Here is a 22,852-nt window from a genome sequence, read left to right as displayed (position 1 = left end):
ATAGCACAAAACTTGTAATCTTGGCGAATGTTCTTTAACGTACAGGCTTGTTAATATAAGTGCTTAGATTAGTCTTCCTCTGGACAGAATTTTTATGCTGATGGCCTATATTTTTCAATATAATAACCTGTTTTTGTGTTAACTGCTAATTCATCACTAAAGTGTTAATGTTCTAATTAAATTTCAATCAAATTTTTCCTCCGATAATATTTTTTTATATCTTTTTTTTTTGTATCTCTTTTATTATCTATTACTATCTTATAATATCATATTGTATATGTTAAAGTAAAATGAAGCCCACATTTTTTTCTTTAGATAGAGAATACAATTTTAAACAACTTTAATTTACTTCTATTGTTTAATTTGCTTCCTTCTCTTGTTATCCTTTGCTGAAAGGTTTATCTAGGCAGGCTCATGAGTAACAAAGAATCTAGGTTCTAGCTGCTGATTGGTCGTTGCATACAAATACCGATTTTTATTGGCTTACCCATGTGTTCATTTAGAAACCAGTAGTGCATTGCTGCTCCTTCAACAAATGATACCAAGAGAATAAAACAAATTAGATAATAGATGTAAATTAGAAAATTGTATCCTCTATCTGAATCATTAAAGAAAAATTTGGGTTTCATGTCCCTTTAATCTAATTATAAATGATATTCTGCATTCAGCGGAAGAAGGCGTCCTCCCATGTCGTGTGACTACTTTCGGTCCCAAAAATGTATTACATGTGTTACAGCTTCACGAGAATATATTCTGCTCCAAAATAGCTGAATGGCATAAGCAGCCACCTTTATTCGCATTTGGGGGTATCCGAAACTTCAGAATGCAACTGCCTATTATATTTTAACTAAGTGAATGTTGGATTCACCTTTATAAACATTCATTTACACTTTAAATAAAACAGGGATTGACAATCTTATTTAAGATGTAGAAGCTAGCAAAAAAATAAATAAATAACCAGCCAGAATAATCTTAGAATTATGAACCAGAATTAAAATTTTAAAAGTAATGGTTCCCCAACTCATAGAATATGTCAGTTCCTGGTATAAAATAAATCATTACGCAGAATAAATCATTGTTCTACTGCAGACGAATCAACACACACTTCAAAGGGCTTCAGTATAGATTTTGGTTCCTATTCCCTATGAGTTGGCATTTAATTAGGTATATCGCATTGTTAGAAGGCAGCTTGAATTTAAGCTGAAATATGTTTTATGGATAAAAATAAAGGTCAGAAAAGTTGACTAAGAGCCAAATATAGTTTTGTAAAGCAATAAATTTAAGACAAACAATTCTAATTGTCAAAGTTATAAGAAAAGGTCAATGAAATGCATTGGATTATTAACAGATTATGCCTCAAAGCCTTTTAAGATGTGCTAATAATGTTAAATAAATATCCATGTCATAAAACTCACCTATTGTCATTTGCCCTGTTAACTGTCCATTGTGGTTTCTTGCATTTACTGTTACGTTCCTGTCAGACTGTAATACCAGGGGACTTTCCTGAAAAACAAAATGTTTAGACCTTTAACTACGACAGAAATTTAACAAAGTTCAGCAATTAATAAATATATGGAGCCTTCCTTATCTACAATGAATTTGAAATTTTTCTTATGCATAATGGGTTCCATTTACCAAGCTCCAATAGCAGCTTTGGAGCCCTAGCGTTTGAGGCTCGCTCAGAGCGATCTTGAAACACTAGTTAGGTAGCAGCATTCTAGAGACCGCTGCTACTAAACCTGTCTGAGACACTTTGAGAGACAGTTTGCAATTAACTCTATCTAATCAAGATGATTGATAGCGCTCTCTAGCACGCGGTTGGTCGCACGCAAGCAGGGGGCGCATTGCACAGTCAGCGGATTGTGCATTTAAAATTTAAAAAAATAATATCAAGTAGTTTTACACTTATAAAATGTAGCAAAAGCAATAATTCAACAAACACACACACCCACTGTATCCATAATGCTGCTATTAAAATATTTTAAAGATATTTACTAGAGGTGCATCGCCCAAACATTTGTCTAGTCCAAATCTTTTGGAATGAATATTCGGGGAAATTAATTTTCATGAATATTCATCTGCTGCACCATTCAGTATTCCTTTATTTTAAAGTAAAATGCTGATAGCATCCCCACCTTATATCATATTGGTAGCAGAGTTTTTTGCTGCTGCACTTTGGTTACTGGAATCAAAGTGACTTCTCAGCATCTTTGGAGGGTGCTGGAACCCTGAATGGCCTTTTAAAAACATGAGTGACAATCTTTGAAGGAATGTCACTGTTCCACTAACCCATGTTTTTTTTAGACAGCTCATAGCTTGATTTTATTTTTTTTCTGTGTACTGGTGCTGCTACAGTCATAGGCTAGAATGGAGCATTCTAAAACTGAGTAGTGCACCACGCACCAATCAGCAGCTGGGCCATTCACTATGTCTCGCAATGAGCAAGGTTCCTTCCTTGCCTACATTAATGTAAGCAGAGCTGAGTATGTGAGCTACTCTATGGAGTAGCTTTGTCATGTCCTACACTATGGAGCAATTTGATCCTGTGCTAATCTATGAAGCAGATTGGTCCTATTGGGTAGCTGGGCTCACCCCTTGGTTTACACAAGATGCTGCCCTCTCTCCTCTGTGTGTGATATGAACCTAAGGTATGTCAGTCAGAATCGCGGTGGCTATGAAAGTTTAGCAAGGGAAGTGAATACTCTATTCATTGGTTCTTTCCACATTTAATCTGTCAGTAAAATTACAGAACTGCATGGGCTGCTTGTCAGAACTTGGCTACTTGAAATTAGTTAAAACTCCCCCCCCCCCCTTATTCTTAGGCTTTGCAGTGGTAAATGTTTATGAATCTCATACATATTTTCTTTTTATCACCTTGCAGCAATGTCTGTTACAATAATTAAAGCAAGGCTGACCCTCTTAATAGATTTCTGCATGATGCCTGTAACTCATGTGGAGTCCTTCTGTGCTACTAACTTAGTCTTACACTTGTATGAAGTCTTGAACAGATTTTCATACATGCAAATTGTAAGCAGCAAGCTTAAGGGAGATAACATCTGTAAGCTCTCTAAATAGTTCATTATGGTAGTGAGCAGACCAGCTTTATTTTATAGCACAACTAAAAAAATGTTGCAGCTCTTACAATAGAAAAACAAAGGATATAATGATGGTCTGCATACATAATCATATTAATAGGTGTGCGCAGCATACCGCATTAGGGTGTGCACTGTGCAAACACTGTATTTCTGATAGATAAATATATATATACCTGTATATATAATCCTCCTCAGACAGCACTCACTGGATTTTAACTTAAAATGTATCATTTATTAAAGAAAGTCCATAACAAAATGTCCCATGACATTTCGGTGCCTAACTGACACATTAATCAAATGGATTCAGTCCCCAAGCAGGATGGTATCAACTTTCAGTAAGTGCTGTCTGAGGAGGATTATTATATTTACAATTTGACATGTGAGCACCCTGGTATATGCCACTTTTTATTGCAGGTGTTCATATTCTTCTTTTGGGACTATATATACATAAAATATGTTAGTATACACTTTCCATGAGTAAACACACACACTAGCATATACACATGTACACACTCATATAGACACACACTCACACAAACTAGTTATAAACACATATAGACACATATGCACTCACCCCCTCCGATGCTGATACCCCTTCTCTCTCCCTTTCCCATGCTCATACCCATACCCATTGTCACTCTCCCCTCCAATGCCCATACCACTGTTCTCTCCCCTCTTCTATGCCCCTTCTCCCTCCTTCAATGCCTCTCTCGTGCATCATTTTGATGCCTATACTCATTATCTACTGCCCCCAAACCCCCTAAAAGGCCCCAAGCCCATAACATCATATCCCTTGATTCCCTCACACATTGGCTCATGCACGCCAGGATGTCTGGCGGGGAAGCCTGGCAAAACAAGAGCCAAGATCCCGCAAGGACCCTGCATAGGCACATCTTAAAAGGAGGGAGTGCTGTGTGAAGGGCATAGGGTCGGTCAGGTGAGATTGTTGACCTCCCTACTGGCCCTTTCAAAAGCTCCAGCCCTTCTCCCACCTTGTGTGCATGAAGGTGATTAGGGTGTGCCCAAGCACACCTGGGACACCGTGTGAGCACGCCTATGATTAAATTTACACTTTGTGTACAATTCAAGTCATTGCAATTTACTGTGTGAATTATATTTTGTTTAGTACAAAATGTAACAAATTTTTAATTATTCATTTCATTTGGACAAAAATTAATAACACACTGCCACCAACACAAATATTTGTTAATATATTTCTTTTAAAAACAAATGAAGTGCGTAACAACATTTTTTGTTCATGCACATGTTTTATATGGTTTTATGTCCGTTTAACTCTTTTTGAGGAACACTGGCTTTGACAGAGGCTAGACAATCTAAAAGTATTCTAAATGTTCTTACTATTGCAGATAGCGACATAATATAATGCAAATTACTGTGGTTTGATTGCATTTTCCCCCTGGTGTCTCGTTGACAGTAATTAAAAGTAACATATTTTGTAATATTAATGATCTTCTTGTTATAGAGGCAAACAATAGGTTCTGTTCATAGTATGCTGCTTCCTGACACATTAACAAAAGTTGGGGGGAATCAAATATACCCTTGGGTGAAAGACCCTGGTCTTTTTTCCATATAACAACATCACTGAGACTTCTATAATTTAGTAACACTCAATCAGCAAGCTGTAAATTGAAAAAAAATAAACAACATGTTCAATTTAATTATAATCGTGTTGCAAAAAAATGGATCCAAGTTGAATAAAAACAGTTAAAGATTTTATTTTCTCATATATAGCTCAGTTTCTGGGACAGAATTTGGATTTTGCCCTTTGTCTTCTGGTTTGCACATTTTATTGTACAATAAACTAGTGTAGTGACTATTCCTGCTCCTTATAGAAAGGCATAGAACATATACTATAACTGATTTAAGACTACCTAGATCTGCATATTAATACATAACATTACCAATGTGTGATCAGATGGGGTTACCCAGTGTTAATTGTGTTGCAGGTCAGTTCTCAGCAAGCACGTTACACCAGGGAGAGACACGAAACAATACTAAATTGAACATGAATAAAAACTGCAGCATTCAGTATTAAACTGCACACACACACACATATACAGTATATATATAAATATACAGGTATACGCTGCTCATACAGCGGGTTAGGGACCGAAGCCCAGCTGTAAAGTGAAAACTGCCTTAAAGTAAAACAAGGCAGTTTTAGCTTTCTTTTCACTTGTCAGTGCGTTTAAAATCTTGAAAACATGTTTGAACTAACATATATTAGGGGTGCAATAGTGCTATGTTTAGTTTTATACTAGCACAGCACAGTATTCAATTAGTATTCAGTAAATATTGTACCTGTAAAATAGTGACAATTACTGTAGTAAAATTTGCCAGACTATAGCACGGAGACACAGATTGCACTGTAATGCTGAAAACTGAGCATAGCAAAATGGTGCCAGTCACTTTTCTCGCCAATCTCACAAAGATTACAGCACTGTTTCAAAATCCTTGGAGGTAGAACTTTAGTTCCACAACACAAAGCACTGTAAAGTGAGGTATACCTGTGTGTGTGTATATATATATATATATATATATATATATATATATATATATATATATATATATATAAATATATATATATATATAAATATATAAATATAAATATATATAAATATAAATTTTTGATAAATAAAATATAAAAATGTAATTTATAACATGACTGCTCAGTCTTCTAAGCCTGCCCCCATGGCACTGGAGCTGCCCTCCATCCAGTTCTAAATTACAAGTGGATCGGTATTTAGTGCTCCGGCTCAAGAGTAAACACTGCTAGAAGTAATCTTATGGTTCATGCAGGTTAGCACGCGTGTTACAAGCTGTAAGTTAAACTTGCATGTGAGTGATAACTTTTTCTCCTTTAATGTAGAGTGCAGAAGAAAAAAACTAACACATTACTCACGTGCTAACCCAACAAGAGTTATTAATATTTCACATGTACTCATACAGAAAAATGTAATTTTTATTTTAAATAAATATCTTTATAGATAGCTGTATATACCTTCACACATATTTATATATATATCTATATAGGTTTATATATATTTTAAATTATCATAATCTCTTATATATATATATATATATATATATAATTATATTTTTAATAATAACATTTTAAAAAATTGATGGGAAGAACATTGGAATGTTAAATATTTACATTAAATACACAGTAAAACACATTATTAAATATTTTATGAAATTATATATATATATATATGGATTAAATATCACCCTTTAAAAAGGACCACCGAGTGCCTCATTTAATTTATTCTTTATATATATATATATATATATATATATATATATATATATATATATATATATATATATATATATATATATATATATATATTATGTTTAGTGCAACTTTTACTTTAGTCCTAACCCTTATTCAAAGTCGTTAGTTGTACTAACCATGATGCACGTCAAATTATGATTTTTGCACAAATATATATTTATACATAAAGTATATATATATATATATATATATATATATATATATTTATATATATATATATATATATATATATATATGGTGTCATGGCGGCTTCCACAGATTGGCAAGAATCTAATTGAATCAGATTACAGTGTATTCAAGTCCTCATCTTTAGGGCAACCGATTTGATACTCTGACGTCTATGGACCACAGTCACTGAACCTTTACTGGCCGAGATCTGATATGAGGTATTGTAGTTATCCGAAGGTCACTACACAAGTATTAAAAGACACAATCATCTTTACCCATGCAGAGCAGATACCTTACCTCATATGATTGAGGCCTAAGTTGGTAAGGAGGAATTCCTTACTTCATTACACTACACACAAGTCTTCTACAAAAGAAATCCATTTCAACAGCACACATTTGCTATGTAAAAACTGTCTTATTCTAAGAAAAAAGGTTTATATATCCGAAAGAAGAAAAAAGGTTTATATATCAAAAAGACTAAGTCTAGCAGAGCGCCTTTTCACCTCTATTGATTTCTATTTTCAGAATATATATATATATATATATATATAGAGAGAGAGAGAGAGAGAGAGAGAGAGATGATTATAAATAGGTATATATATATATATATATATATATATATATATATATATATATATATATATATATATATAGGAATATCTATTTAAAAATACATATAACATATTTTGCTATGTGCAGAACATTGGAATGTCAAATATTTACAGTAAATACATAGTTAAAATCTTTCATCAAAATTACAAGTTTTGCGGTACAGCTATACCGCTGAAAAATTGGCCTTTGCATGTGGAATAATAATAATAACTAGTATTTATATAGCGACTTTCTCCCAGTGGGACTCAAAGCGCTTTTTCAGCGCTCGCTCTCGGAATTAACCAAATCGGCAGCTGAATAGTAATGGTTGTTATTATTACCCAATTTAATGGTACTCATTTTATCGACCTCGGAAGGATGAAGGGCTGAGTCGGCCGTGCTGGGATTTGAACCTGTGACCTTGGATCCTTTAAACAGGCTTTTTTGTAGTCAAGGCATTTACCAACTGAGCTACCTCACCGGCTTCCAGGTCTCCCATATAACAAGTCACGGCGGTACAGCTATACAGCTAGTGTTTTAGCCCACACAAAGTATTAACAACAACAAAAAACTAACTGCCCGCTCAAAGTATTAAGAAAAAAAAAATAACCACCCAGACGAAGTATTAAGGAAAAAAAAAAGAAACGCCTGCAGGAAGTATTAAGAAAAAAAAAATAACCCTTAAGTCGCCAAATCCCTACAACACTACTAAATATATTACAATATTAACCCCTAAACTGCCAAACCCTACAACGTCAACTACCTAGTTATACTATTAAACCCTAAACCGCCAATCCCCCACATCGCAATAAACCTAATTAACCTATTAACCCCTAAACTGCCAACCCCCTACTTCGCAATAATCCTAATTAACCTATTAACTACTAAATCGCCAACCCTCACAAAGCAAATAACTAATTTCATTACTAAGCCCCCTAACCTAACACCCCCTAAATTAACCCCAATTACATAAACTAAGTTACAATTAAAATAAAAAATCCTAACATTAATTTAAAAATAAAACCTAACATTAAATTACAAAAAAGTCTAAAATTACATAAAAAATAAACAAAATTATCAAAAATTAAAAAATTAAACCTAACACTAAAAAAAACTAAACTACCCATTGCCCCTAAAGTGGCATTTGTATGGGCATTGCCCTTAAAAGGGCATTCAGCTCTTTAACTGCCCTTAAAAGGGCATTCAGCTCTTTTACAAGCCCATTACATCCCTAATATTAAAAATAAAAAAAAAACAAAAAATAAAAAGTCTAACTCCCAAATAGGCGGCACTATCTTCTTCAAGTGCGGCAACCTCTTCTATGTTCATTCAGGACCAATTTGGCACGGAGCAGAGGTGACCGAGGAACAGAAGATCGGACACCGCGAAGCCATCGAGCATGAAGATCCTCTTGGTATGATCATCGCTGTACACTGAAGATGGAATGCAAGGTACCTTGCATTCCTATTAGCTGAAATTTTGGAGTCAGCCAATAGGATGAAAGCTTCTGAAATCTTATTGTCTGATTTGAACAGTCAATAGGATTTCAGTAGCTGTAATCCTATTGGCTGATTTCAAAATTTCAGCCAATAGGAATGCAAGGTGCCCCAAATTGAATGCAGTACCTTCCATTAAATTTTTAGTGTACGATGGAGATGGGATGAAGAGAAGCCTCCACACCGTTGAGGATTGCCTCACTGAAGACTGCTGATGAGGACCGATGCTCTGGATCCGCACATTGGGGAAGACTGCTCCGCACCTCCCCTCTGCGCCGCCTTCACTTCGGATGAAGATAGAAGATGATGGAGCCGCCTGGAAGAAGACTTTCACCACCGGACTTCAGGAATGGTGAGTACCTATTTGGGGCTTAGTCTTAGGCTTTTTATTTTATTTTTTTGATTGGGCTTTTTGGCCTGTAAAAGAGCTGATTGCCATTGTTTTTTTTTATTTTGGGGGGGTTGGTTGTGTGTGGGTTTTTTACTGTTAGGGGTACTTTGTAATTTTTTTAAGTAAAAGAGCTGTTTAACTTAGGGAAATGCCCTTTGAGCAGGCTTATTGCCTAGTACCCCTATAAAAACAAAAAAAGCCCTCCCAAAATAAAAACACCCCCTAATCTAACAATAAGCTTCCAATAGCCCTTAAAATAACCTTTTGTAGGGCATTACCCTAGGTTAAAAAGCTATTTTATCTAAAAAAAATAACAAAGTACCCCCTAACAGTAAACCCCCCCACCTACCCCCCAAAATAAAATAATAAAAACCTAAGCTACCCATTAACCCTAAATGGGCATTTGTATGGGCATTGCCCTTAAAAGAGCAATCAGCTCTTTTGCGCCCATTAAACACTAACCCCAGAAAATGTACTCAAAGTCCCTAAAATCCGGACATCCATCTTCATCCAGGTGGCAACATCTTCATCCATCGTGGGGGCATCTTCTATCTTCATCCTGGTGGTGTGGAGCTGTGGCAGAGCAGAGCTGACTAGGACTGGCGGCGACATCCAGCGCGCAGCCTCCTCTTCGCCCCCCGCACACTCAAGCTTGAATGCAAGGTACCCCTTTTATATTTGGGTACCGTTGCATTCTTATTGGCTGAAATATTCAAATCAGCCAATAGGATGAGAGCTGCTTAAATCCTGTTGTCTGATTTCGAAAGCCTTGGCTTATTGCACCATTTGGCACAACAAAAGAAGGTTTTTTTAGTAACTTGTAATGGCAGTGCTATAGAGAGTGCAATGCAGCTAATTTTTTTGTGTTATTTACACCCCCGGTTTAGTGCACAATTTGTAACCTTGGTCTATATTAATTACGAATATTGCATAGTTATGATTTTTATGTTTTCATCTACTTCACTGCAAATGGCTCCAGTTCATATTTTTTTTTATTTCTATATATGTATTTATGTTTTTATATATATATATATATACAGTATATATATATATATATATATATATATATATATATATATATATATATATATATATATATATATATATATATATATATATTGTAATTTCCAATGTAATGACTGCACTCACCAAATTTGAAAAGGTAAAAAATAACTTTTATTCAAAACATGTAGTTAAAAAACAGGGAAAGTCCATTATATTTTATCTGTTTAAATCCGGCAAGTGCAGTCATTACATTGGAGATTACTATTATTGAAGACAGACTAGCACCCTGGTTGCTGCTACCTATATATCTATATATAAAAGAGTCCAGTCTACGGACCAACCCACTAGATTCCAGCTGCCTGGGTGCAAAAATGCAATGTAATATTCCCACAGACGAATTCAGGAAAGAGAGTGTCTGATGGTGTATATATGATTGGTATGGGGATGGTGAAAGGTTTTGATTGCAATTAAGCCATTGCACATGGTGCATCCCAAGCACTTGTATGATCCCTTAATATTCATTCTGGGCTTTCACTATCCCCATACCAATCAGATATACACCATCAGACACTCTCTTTCCTGCAACACCACATATGTGGTCTACTTATTATTCTGTCCATGTTCAAGTTTCTATTTTGGCAGGACGATAGGAACATTGCGTGAGTGAATGGCGAACCATAGGCGGGCGATTCTGCAAGCCCTTGAAAAAGGCGAATCAGAGCAAAAGGTTGCAAAGCATTATGCTGTGATGTCACATCCAGTATCATCTATATTCTACATCCTGATTGACCATGTGCCAAAATTGGACAGAGGAGGCATTAGGAACAAAGCACTCTTGATCCGTGAAGCCCAGTGGATATACAGACTGGGCACAATATACCCAGGGGGACTGAATTCAGCACCAGGCCTCAAACTACTGATATAAGACAAGATGAGGATACACACCTGGGGTGCGATTCCTAACATTGTGGCCCCAATTGGGAAAGAGGGGACACTTGCCTACTTTGTAAGGCTATTTTACCCTTACAAAGTAGGCACATTTGTCTATGTCTATATTTCTTTTGGAGTATGGGTGAAATATGCATAGTCTGTGTATGGGTAGATGTGCACTTTGAAGATGGTATTTATAACACAGTAAGCACACTAAGATACATATATTAGCCAATGTGGGCCAACTAGTCCTTGTATATATTATTGTTCCCATAAAAGCTACACATATGTTCAGTTTAATGTATTGATATTCGATTTAGCTTTTGCCAATATAGGGCATTAGTAAGATACATTGCAACAGGGTATCTGTATTTGATTCTGTTTTTAAGTGAGTTTATTATTTGATAGTCTGAAACTACATTGTTTATAGGTTTAGAATTCATTAGGTTAGGCTATTTATTTGTTTTTTTGTTTGTTTTTCTTAATTTACTTTTTATTGAGATTTTAGACAGATACAACAAAAGACTTTTGTCCATTCACAATAACAGGAACTATACATAGTATATGCAGCAAGCAAAGAAAAGATACGCTGGCTCAAATGTAGATTTTGCTGGAGAATCAAAGGTTTATTTTCAGACCAAACAGTTAAACGTATGGGTCACAGTCAGGAACGCCTGATGCATTTCGTGCATGCGTGGATGCGCTTCATCGGAGGCTAATGGAGTGAGACTGTGCAAGCCTTTTTAAACTAAATTTTCACCAATCATAAAGGGGCTGAGGTTTAAACCAATCGGTGTGGCATCACTGAAACTTGACCAGACGACATCAATTGTAAAATCCTCCTCATATATTGAGGACAATTAATGTGAAATATTGGGTCAGTGGTGACACAAGGTGGTACTCAGATGTAATAACATAAGAAATACAATAAACAATAAAACAATGTAAATAGTGTAAAAAATAACAATTAAGGAAAATATCACTAAATTAATAATAACAGTAAATATAAAGAATTAATAATCAATAATGGAGAAAATTGTAAAAAGTAAAAAATGAATAAAAATAAATAAAAATGAATAAAAATAATAATAAATAAAAATGAATAAAAATAAATTTCCTACCATACATGTGTATAAAAGTGGAATAAAGGATATAAATCTAAGTGTCTATTCCAGCTTAATAAACGTTATTAACACAAGTCTATTCAAAGGAAGAATAGAGTACGGATTAAAATATATATTAAATATATATTTGTGGTAATCAATCCAGAGAGAAACTTCCAATCTGGTTAATTTTATTAATGTTGGAATACAAAGATATCTTTAGCTATACTCTATCTCAATGTATATGTTTATGTAGATATATGTGTAGCTAAGTAGACCACTGAATTAGGCAAAAGTACAAAAGGGTCAGCTTGATGATGTGTATGGGGTGTTAGGTGAGATCATGTATACCTTACATTCAACTCTGTTTGAAGTAAGCTCTAGGTGTGTCTTTAAGTGTGTCTTTAATATGAAACCTGAGATAGTGCTACATTGGGCCATGGCGGATTCGTAAATATCTAAATTTAAACTCATCTAATTAGTCCGAGAGGGACCCAGGTGTGACCAAATATTAGTTAGAAAGTTTGTATTGCTATTTGTGGGCCCACAGTGCAGACCAGAAATGGTCTACACATATAGGTCCACATCCAGTCGTCTGTTAATCCCATAAGGGTATCTAGTGTTTAATTTGACTATCCAAAAGACTTCTCTTTTTAGGAGCTTAGCAATTCTATCGCCCCATCTGGCATCTTTAACTATCCTCTCTATTCCCTGAAATGAGAAGTAAGCAGTACCAATGCCATGTTGGCGAAAATGTTTGGCCACGGGGGTTCTAGCTTCTTTTTCAGTAAGAGATAATAAATGCTCCCTAATACGGTCTTTTAAAAGGCGTGTAGTGATGCCTATATATTGCTGGAAGCAAAATTGACATGTAATAAGGTATATTACTTGTTGTGAAGTGCAGTCTATCCTCTGTTTGATAGTATAGGTTTCATTAGTATTGGTTGAGGTGAAAGTGTGAGATTTATTGGTAAACTCACAACATTTACAAGGCCTGTGGCCACATTTAAATGAGCCAGGATTGAGGCTCAACCAATTAGTCTGTGTCTGTGGTTTCTCTGAGAATTTTTTGTTTGTTAAGTCTCCAATTGATGGAGCTTTTTTTGCTACAAATTGTATTCCTTTGGAGACTACCTGTTTCAATATATCATCGCTCTTCAGTATGGTTAGATTGTTCTTAATTACTTTGCAAATCTTGTGATATTGCCTACTGAACTGTGTGGAAAAAACAATGGTTTCCTCATTTTGTGTTTTCTCCTTTTTTTGGAATAGCGTATTTCTCTGTATTTTCTCTACTTCTTTATTGATTTGATTAAGTTTGGATCTATTGTAACCTCTATTCACTAGTCTACTAGTTAGCTCATTAGCTTCTTGCCTATACATTTCAAGATTAGAGCAATTTCTGCGAAGCCTTAATTATTGGCCTTTCGGTATGCCCCTCTTGAGGTGTGGGACATGGCATGAGTCTGCTCTTAAGATGGTATTTTTTGATGTGGGTTTTCTATATGTAGATGTAAGAATTGTCAAATTTGTTAAATTTGCACTGAGTTTCAGGTCTAAATAATCAATAGAATGATTATCACTTTTGTGTGTAAAGACTAAATTTAGTTGGTTACTGATAATGTAAGTCATAAATTGCTCAATGGTGTGCTCATTCTGGCCTAGATTTAGAGTTCGGCGGTAGCCGTCAAAACCAGCGTTAGAGGCTCCTAACGCTGGTTTTGGCCGCCCGCTGGTATTTGGAGTCAGTGATTAAAGGGTCTAACGCTCACTTTACAGCCGCGACTTTTCCATACCGCAGATCCCCCTACGCCATTTGCATAGCCTATCTTTTCAATGGGATCTTTCTAACGCTGGTATTTAGAGTCGTTTCTGCAGTGAGCGTTAGAGCTCTAACGACAAAACTCCAGCCGCCTGAAAAAAGCAGGAGTTAAGAGCTTTCTGGCTAACGCCGGTTCATAAAGCTCTTAACTACTGTACCCTAAACTACACTAACACCCATAAACTACCTATGTACCCCTAAACCGAGGTCCCCCCACATCGCCGCCACTCGATTAAAATTTTTAACCCCTAATCTGCCGACCGCCACCTACGTTATACTTATGTACCCCTAATCTGCTGCCCCTAACCCCGCCGACCCCTATATTATATTTATTAACCCCTAACTTGCCCCACACAACGTCGCCGCAAGCTACTTAAAATAATTAACCCCTAATCTTCCGACCGCAAATCGCCGCCACCTACGTTATCCCTATGTACCCCTAATCTTCTGCCCCTAACATCGCCGACCCCTATGTTATATTTATTAACCCCTAATCTGCCCCCCACAACGTCGCCGACACCTACCTACACTTATTAACCCCTAATCTGCCGAGCGGACCTGAGCGCTACTATAATAAAGTTATTAACCCCTAATCCGCCTCACTAACCCTATCATAAATAGTATTAACCCCTAATCTGCCCTCCCTAACATCGCCGACACCTACCTTCAATTATTAACCCCTAATCTGCCGACCGGAGCTCACCGCTATTCTAATAAATGTATTAACCCCTAAAGCTAAGTCTAACCCTAACACTAACACCCCCCTAAGTTAAATATAATTTTTATCTAACGAAATAAATTAACTCTTATTAAATAAATGATTCCTATTTAAAGCTAAATACTTACCTGTAAAATAAATCCTAATATAGCTACAATATAAATTACATTTATATTATAGCTATTTTAGGATTAATATTTATTTTACAGGTAACTTTGTATTTATTTTAACCAGGTACAATAGCTATTAAATAGTTAAGAACTATTTAATAGTTACCTAGTTAAAATAATTAGAAATTTACCTGTAAAATAAATCCTAACCTAAGATATAATTAAACCTAACACTACCCTATCAATAAAATAATTAAATAAACTACCTACAATTACCTACAATTAACCTAACACTACACTATCAATAAATTAATTAAACACAATTGCTACAAATAAATACAATTAAATAAACTATCTAAAGTACAAAAAATAAAAAAGAACTAAGTTACAGAAAATAAAAAAATATTTACAAACATAAGAAAAATATTACAACAATTTTAAACTAATTACACCTACTCTAAGCCCCCTAATAAAATAACAAAGACCCCCAAAATAAAAAATTCCCTACCCTATTCTAAATTTAAAAAATTACAAGCTCTTTTACCTTACCAGCCCTGAACAGGGCCCTTTGCGGGGCATGCCCCAAGAAGTTCAGCTCTTTTGCCTGTAAAAGAAAACATACAATACCCCCCCCCCCCCAACATTACAACCCACCACCCACATACCCCTAATCTAACCCAAACCCCCCTTAAATAAACCTAACACTAAGCCCCTGATGATCTTCCTACCTTGTCTTCACCATGCCAGGTTCACCGATCCGTCCTGGCTCCAAGATCTTCATCCAACCCAAGCGGGGGTTGGCGATCCATAATCCGGTGCTCCAAAGTCTTCCTCCTATCCGGCAAGAAGAGGACATCCGGACCGGTAAACATCTTCTCCAAGCGGCATCTTCTATGTTCTTCCATCCGATGACGACCGGCTCCATCTTGAAGACCTCCAGCACGGATCCATCCTCTTCTTCCGACGACTAGACGACGAATGACGGTTCCTTTAAGGGACGTCATCCAAGATGGCGTCCCTCGAATTCCGATTGGCTGATAGGATTCTATCAGCCAATCGGAATTAAGGTAGGAATTTTCTGATTGGCTGATGGAATCAGCCAATCAGAATCAAGTTCAATCCGATTGGCTGATCCAATCAGCCAATCAGATTGAGCTTGCATTCTATTGGCTGTTCCGATCAGCCAATACAATGCGAGCTCAATCTGATTGGCTGATTGGATCAGCCAATCGGATTGAACTTGATTCTGATTGGCTGATTCCATCAGCCAATCAGAAAATTCCTACCTTAATTCCGATTGGCTGATAGAATCCTATCAGCCAATCGGAATTCGAGGGACGCCATCTTGGATGACGTCCCTTAAAGGAACCGTCATTCGTCGTCTAGTCGTCGGAAGAAGAGGATGGATCCGCGCTGGAGGTCTTCAAGATGGAGCCGGTCGTCATCGGATGGAAGAACATAGAAGATGCCGCTTGGAGAAGATGTTTGCCGGTCCGGATGTCCTCTTCTTGCCGGATAGGAGGAAGACTTTGGAGCACCGGATTATGGATCGCCAACCCCCGCTTGGGTTGGATGAAGATCTTGGAGCCAGGACGGATCGGTGAACCTGGCATGGTGAAGACAAGGTAGGAAGATCATCAGGGGCTTAGTGTTAGGTTTATTTAAGGGGGGTTTGGGTTAGATTAGGGGTATGTGGGTGGTGGGTTGTAATGTTGGGGGGGGGGTATTGTATGTTTATTTTTACAGGCAAAAGAGCTGAAATTCTTGGGGCATGCCCCGCAAAGGGCCCTGTTCAGGGCTGGTAAGGTAAAAGAGCTTGTAATTTTTGTATTTTAGAATAGGGTAGGGAATTTTTTATTTTGGGGGTCTTTGTTATTTTATTAGGGGGCTTAGAGTAGGTGTAATTAGTTTAAAATTGTTGTAATATTTTTCTTATGTTTGTAAATATTTTTTTATTTTCTGTAACTTAGTTCTTTTTTATTTTTTGTACTTTAGATAGTTTATTTAATTGTATTTATTTGTAGCAATTGTGTTTAATTAATTTATTGATAGTGTAGTGTTAGGTTAATTGTAGGTAATTGTAGGTAGTTTATTTAATTATTTTATTGATAGGGTAGTGTTAGGTTTAATTATAACTTAGGTTAGGATTTATTTTACAGGTAAATTTGTAATTATTTTAACTAGGTAACTATTAAATAGTTCTTAACTATTTAATAGCTATTGTACCTGGTTAAAATAAATACAAAGTTACCTGTAAAATAAATATTAATCCTAAAATAGCTATAATATAAATGTAATTTATATTGTAGCTATATTAGGATTTATTTTACAGGTAAGTATTTAGCTTTAAATAGGAATCATTTATTTAATAAGAGTTAATTTATTTCGTTAGATAAAAATTATATTTAATTTAGGGGGGTGTTAGTGTTAGGGTTAGACTTAGCTTTAGGGGTTAATACATTTATTAGAATAGCGGTGAGCTCCGGTCGGCAGATTAGGGGTTAATAATTGAAGGTAGGTGTCGGCGATGTTAGGGAGGGCAGATTAGGGGTTAATACTATTTATGATAGGGTTAGTGAGGCGGATTAGGGGTTAATAACTTTATTATAGTAGCGCTCAGGTCCGCTCGGCAGATTAGGGGTTAATAAGTGTAGGTAGGTGTCGGCGACGTTGTGGGGGGCAGATTAGGGGTTAATAAATATAACATAGGGGTCGGCGATGTTAGGGCAGCAGATTAGGGGTACATAGGGATAACGTAGGTGGCGGCGGTTTACGGAGCGGCAGATTAGGGGTTAAAAGTGTAATGCAGGGGTCAGCGATAGCGGGGGCGGCAGATTAGGGGTTAATAAGTGTAAGGCTAGGGGTGTTTAGACTCGGGGTACATGTTAGAGTGTTAGGTGCAGACGTAGAAAGTGTTTCCCCATAGGAAACAATGGGGCTGCGTTAGGAGCTGAACGCTGCTTTTTTGCAGGTGTTAGGTTTTTTTTCAGCTCAAACAGCCCCATTGTTTCCTATGGGAGAATCGTGCACGAGCACGTTTTTGAGGCCGGCCGCGTCCGTAAGCAACTCTGGTATCGAGAGTTGTATTTGCGGTAAAAATGCTCTACGCTCCTTTTTTGGAGCCTAACGCAGCATTTGTTTGAACTCTCGATACCAGAGTTAAATTTATGGTGCGGCCAGAAAAAAACCCGCGGAGCGTTAACAGCCCTTTTACCGCCAAACTCCAAATCTAGCCGTCTGTGTTTTATCCCAGATAATTATGAGGTCATCGATAAAACAACCGTATAATTTGATATTGTTCTTAAATGGGAATTCAGTTGAAAAAATAAAGCAAAATTCCATCCAGCCCATATAAATGTTGGCATAGGCCGGGGCAAATTTTGACCCCATGGCCGTGCCTCTTTTCTGTAAATAATAATCACCCTCGTGTACAAAATAATTATGTTTTAGTAGGAATTCAGCAGTTTCAACTATGAATGTAATGTAATCTCTGTCAAAATCAGTGTGTCTGAGCAACATTTCATAAAGTGCTCTAAGGCCTGTCGTGTGGGGTATACTTGAATAAAGCGCAGGCACATCAATTGTGAGCCAGGTGTATTCACAATTCCAATTAACAGTACTGAGTTGTTGGATTAAGTGGCCACTGTCTTTAATGTAACCAGGTAGGGCTTGAACTATGGGTTGTAATATATGGTCTAACCACCCACCTAGCCTTTCACATAGGGATCCTTGGCTTGCCACAATGGGTCTGCCCGGTGGTCTAGTAAGACTTTTGTGGATTTTTGGGACAATTCTGAAACTTGGTATGGTAGGGGCTTCTGTCAGGAGAAATGAAGAAAGTTCTTCTGTCAAGTGGCCCATTTCCATACCTGTGTCTAAGTGGTTTCTCAGTTTGTTGACAAATGTTGTGGTGGGGTTAAAAGTCAATTTCATATACTGATCATTATCTGCTAGTGGTTTGTGTACTTCATCTAAATAATCAGTCGTGTTAAGGACTACAATGGCACCCCCTTTATCCGCCTTAGTGATGACTATATTGGGGTTGTCTTGTAGATCCTGTAGTGCTTTTCTCTCATGGTTGCTTAAATTATCTCTGGCTTTACTTCTTGTGACTTACTGTAGTGATTTGCTCAAGTCTGTTAATTCTTTTTCTACTGTTCTTTGAAACAGATCTATTATGTGATCACGTGCATTAACTGGGTAAAAATGTGATTTATCCTTGAAAGAATATTGTTGAATAGTGGTTTGAGAGTGATCAGTAGAATGAAGTGAGTGTTGTTGGAGTGTAGTAAGAGTGGTTAAATCTGTAAGATCAGAAAATAAAAGTCCTATCGTGTTTGAGTGTGTTTCATAGTATATGCAGGTTGATATGGTATATAATAATATTATATGGTATATAATAAGCAATGAATAACAACCAATGAATAAGTGAGTGGACTGGGCTTAGTGAAATCTCTTTTTTGAAAGGGTTAATATATAGAATGTAATAATAGATAAAAAAAAAGAATAAAAATAAATTGGGGGGAGATCAGCAGACAGAAGCTGCCAGAAAGTTATGGGGGTAAGTGGGGGGGGGGGGGGCGTGTCCATTGGATTTTTATGATATTATTATAATGGGGCTTATTAGCAAATAGGTTTCTCTTGGGGTCACTATAGAGCTAATATAATGTGTAAGTAGAGGGCTAACATACATTTAACATACATTTAAGAGATGTTCCATGAATAACTTGGAGTCATAGAAGATATATAGAGCTATAATCTGTTATTCAAAATATTATTCATATATCATCAAGACATAGTAATATGAGTTATTGCCTGGGAGATGTTAAAGGTAAGCATATTGACAGAGTACAAGTAGACAAATACCATAATAACTAGATATCTAGATCACAATGAACGTGTACAAATATAACAATAATACAAATAGGAAATATACATAAATAAAACCTTGGTTTTTCTAACATATGTCCCTCAAGGAAGTAGAGGGTCACTCTTGGAACTTGCTAAACTATTGTCATAGGCAAGAGGAACTATAATATTAACATTATAAAAGTTGTGTGAGGAAGAGATATGGAACTCAATTCGGGCGTCGCTAACTCTAGAAATGAAGTGTAAGGATTGAATTCTATTGTGGGTTATCTGGGATATAAATATGTACCTAGTGATTGTTATAAAGGACCTAAGAATAGCATGGTGATGCATAGCTTACTAAAGGGTATCCTAATGTTTAGGTATGTAATGCTCCTAGAATAGTGGTTCCTCTCCACAACTATATATTTGAAGTAGATGAATGAATGATAACTAATGCATAAAATATAGGAGTAGGAGTAATAGTAAAATAGTAAAATAGTAAATAGTAAAATATAGGAGTAGGAGTAATAGTAGTCAGGAGAAGCCAGGCACCAGTATACTCCCTTCATCTTTTAAAGTATAAACCTAGGTAGTAAACCTATATTGTCAAATTTTTTATAATTTTAAACCTCCCAGGGAATGTGTACATCTCGCTCTATGGAGTTGTTAAATATGAGCATCTTATTGGAGAAGGTAGCCCACACCCACCATCTCGACCGCTAACAGTGGAGTCGAGCCACCCCATCCAACAATTGAGCTAGAAACTTATACATCCAAAAGAGTTATCCCTTCAGTTATACTAATGAGGCATGTATAAAATGTGGACAGTATAATATACACTGGATATACAATGGTAAATATAAATGTACACTAGCTACTTAACTAACTCAGGTACTAACTAGAATATTTTAGAACATATATAGGAATGTAAGAAGCATTTTGCTATATCAGATTTGTGTCTCAGGTCAGAACCCTATAGTAGAAATGAGAACAGCCCCTGTCTAGGGAAATGTTACTGTTTAAGCTGATAAGGCTACTATTAGGAGATGAGATGCGACTAATCAACTGTTAGGGTGAGATATTAAATATATAATGACAGTATTCTATGGTCTCACTTATCACTTGGTATAATGTAAAAACAAACGAATGGAAGTGTTTCCAACATTATACACAGTATACTAACCAGTTTGGGGTGGGGCTGAGGTTGAGCAGGTAAGTTCAATGTCATCTTACTTAAAAAAAAAAAAGCTACATGGGTTCAGGACTTAGTAAGCGTGCATACAAACCGAGACAAGCGAGAAGAGTGTGATAGGGTCTCCCCTCTAGAATGGTTGTAAAGAAGGTCTTATGAGACTACAGTGTAGAATAATGCTTGCATGTGTAGTGAGATTCAGCTATAGAGTTACTAATAATTCTGCAATGTGACACCCCTGCTATACTTATAAATAACAAAAACATAATTTATACTTACCTGATAAATTTATTTCTCTTGTGGTGTATCCACAGTCCACGGATCATCCATTACTTGTGGGATATTCTCATTCCCAACAGGAAGTTGCAAGAGGACACCCACAGCAGAGCTGTCTATATAGCTCCTCCCCTCACTACCATATCCAGTCATTCGACCGAAAACAAGCAGAGAAAGGAGAAACCATAGGGTACAGTGGTGACTGTAGTTTAAAATTAAAAAATACCTGCCTTTAAATGACAGGGCGGGCCGTGGACTGGATACACCACAAGAGAAATAAATTTATCAGGTAAGCATAAATTATGTTTTCTCTTGTAAGGTGTATCCAGTCCACGGATCATCCATTACTTGTGGGATACCAATACCAAAGCTAAAGTACACGGATGAAGGGAGGGACAAGGCAAGTACTTAAACGGAAGGTACCACTGCCTGTAAAACCTTTCTCCCAAAAATAGCCTCCGAAGAAGCAAAAGTATCAAATTTGTAGAATTTTGAAAAAGTATGAAGCGAAGACCAAGTCGCCGCCTTGCAAATCTGTTCAACAGAAGCCTCATTTTTAAAGGCCCATGTGGAAGCCACAGCTCTAGTAGAATGAGCTGTAATCCTTTCTGGAGGCTGCTGGCCAGCAGTCTCATAGGCTAAGCGGATTATGCTTCTTAGCCAAAAGAAAGAGAGGTTGCCGAAGCCTTTTGACCTCTCCTCTGTCCAGAGTAGACAACAAACAAAGCAGATGTTTGACGAAAATCTTTAGTAGCTTGTAAGTAAAACTTTAAAGCATGAACCACGTCCAGATTGTGTAATAGACGCTCCTTCTTTGAAAAAGGATTAGGACACAAAGACGGAACAACAATCTCTTGATTGATATTCTTATTAGATACCACCTTAGGTAAAAACCCAGGTTTGGTACGCAGAACTACCTTATCTGCATGGAAGATCAGATAAGGAGAATCACATTGTAAGGCAGATAACTCGGAAACTCTACGAGCTGAGGAAATAGCTACCAAAAAAAGAACTTTCCAAGATAAAAGTTTGATATCTATGGAATGAAGAGGTTCAAACGGAACCCCCTGAAGAACTTTAAGAACCAAATTTAAGCTCCAAGGTGGAGCAACAGGTTTAAACACAGGCTTGATTCTAACTAAAGCCTGACAAAATGCCTGAACGTCTGGAGCATCCGCCAGACGCTTGTGCAAAAGAAATCTGTCCCTTTAAGGAACTAGCTGACAATCCTTTCTCCAATCCTTCTTGGAGAAAAGATAATATCCTGGGAATCCTGACCTTACTCCACGAGTAGCCCTTAGATTCACACCAAAAAAGATATTTACGCCATATTTTATGATAGATTTTCCTGGTGACAGGCTTCCGTGCCTGAATCAAGGTATCAATGACTGACTCGGAGAAACCACGCTTTGATAAAATCAAGCGTTCAATCTCCAGGCAGTCAGCCTCAAAGAAATTAGATTTGGATGGTTCAAAGGACCTTGAAGTAGAAGGTCCTGTCTCAGCGGCAGAGTCCATGGTGGAAAGGATGACATGTCCACCAGATCTGCATACCAAGTCCTGCGTGGCCACGCAGGCGCTATCAAGATCACCGATGCTCTCTCCTGCTTGACTTTAGCAATCAGACGAGGGAGCAGAGGAAACGGTGGAAACACATAAGCCAGGTTGAAGGACCAAGGCGCTGCTAGAGCATCTATCAGCGTTGCCTTGGGGTCCCTGGACCTGGATCCATAACAAGGAAGCTTGGCGTTCTGGCGAGACGCCATGAGATCCAGTTCTGGTTTG

At 36.9% G+C, this 22,852-nt stretch overlaps 1 protein-coding gene across 2 annotated transcripts in view; it reads right to left on the bottom strand.

Annotated features, from left to right (window-relative positions):
• Window positions 1-22,852, bottom strand: part of SGCZ (sarcoglycan zeta) — a 995,626-nt gene that overhangs the window by 309,645 nt on the left and 663,129 nt on the right. For both annotated transcript variants that reach the window (XM_053703932.1, XM_053703933.1), the window contains exon 3: window positions 1,416-1,503. In XM_053703932.1, coding sequence (XP_053559907.1) covers window positions 1,416-1,503 — 88 coding nt within the window. The remainder of the gene's footprint in view (window positions 1-1,415; window positions 1,504-22,852) is intronic.

This window comes from Bombina bombina, chromosome 2 (assembly GCF_027579735.1).
Source record: "Bombina bombina isolate aBomBom1 chromosome 2, aBomBom1.pri, whole genome shotgun sequence".
NCBI classification, from domain to species: domain Eukaryota; kingdom Metazoa; phylum Chordata; class Amphibia; order Anura; family Bombinatoridae; genus Bombina; species Bombina bombina.
This window is presented reverse-complemented; position numbering and strand designations above follow the sequence as displayed.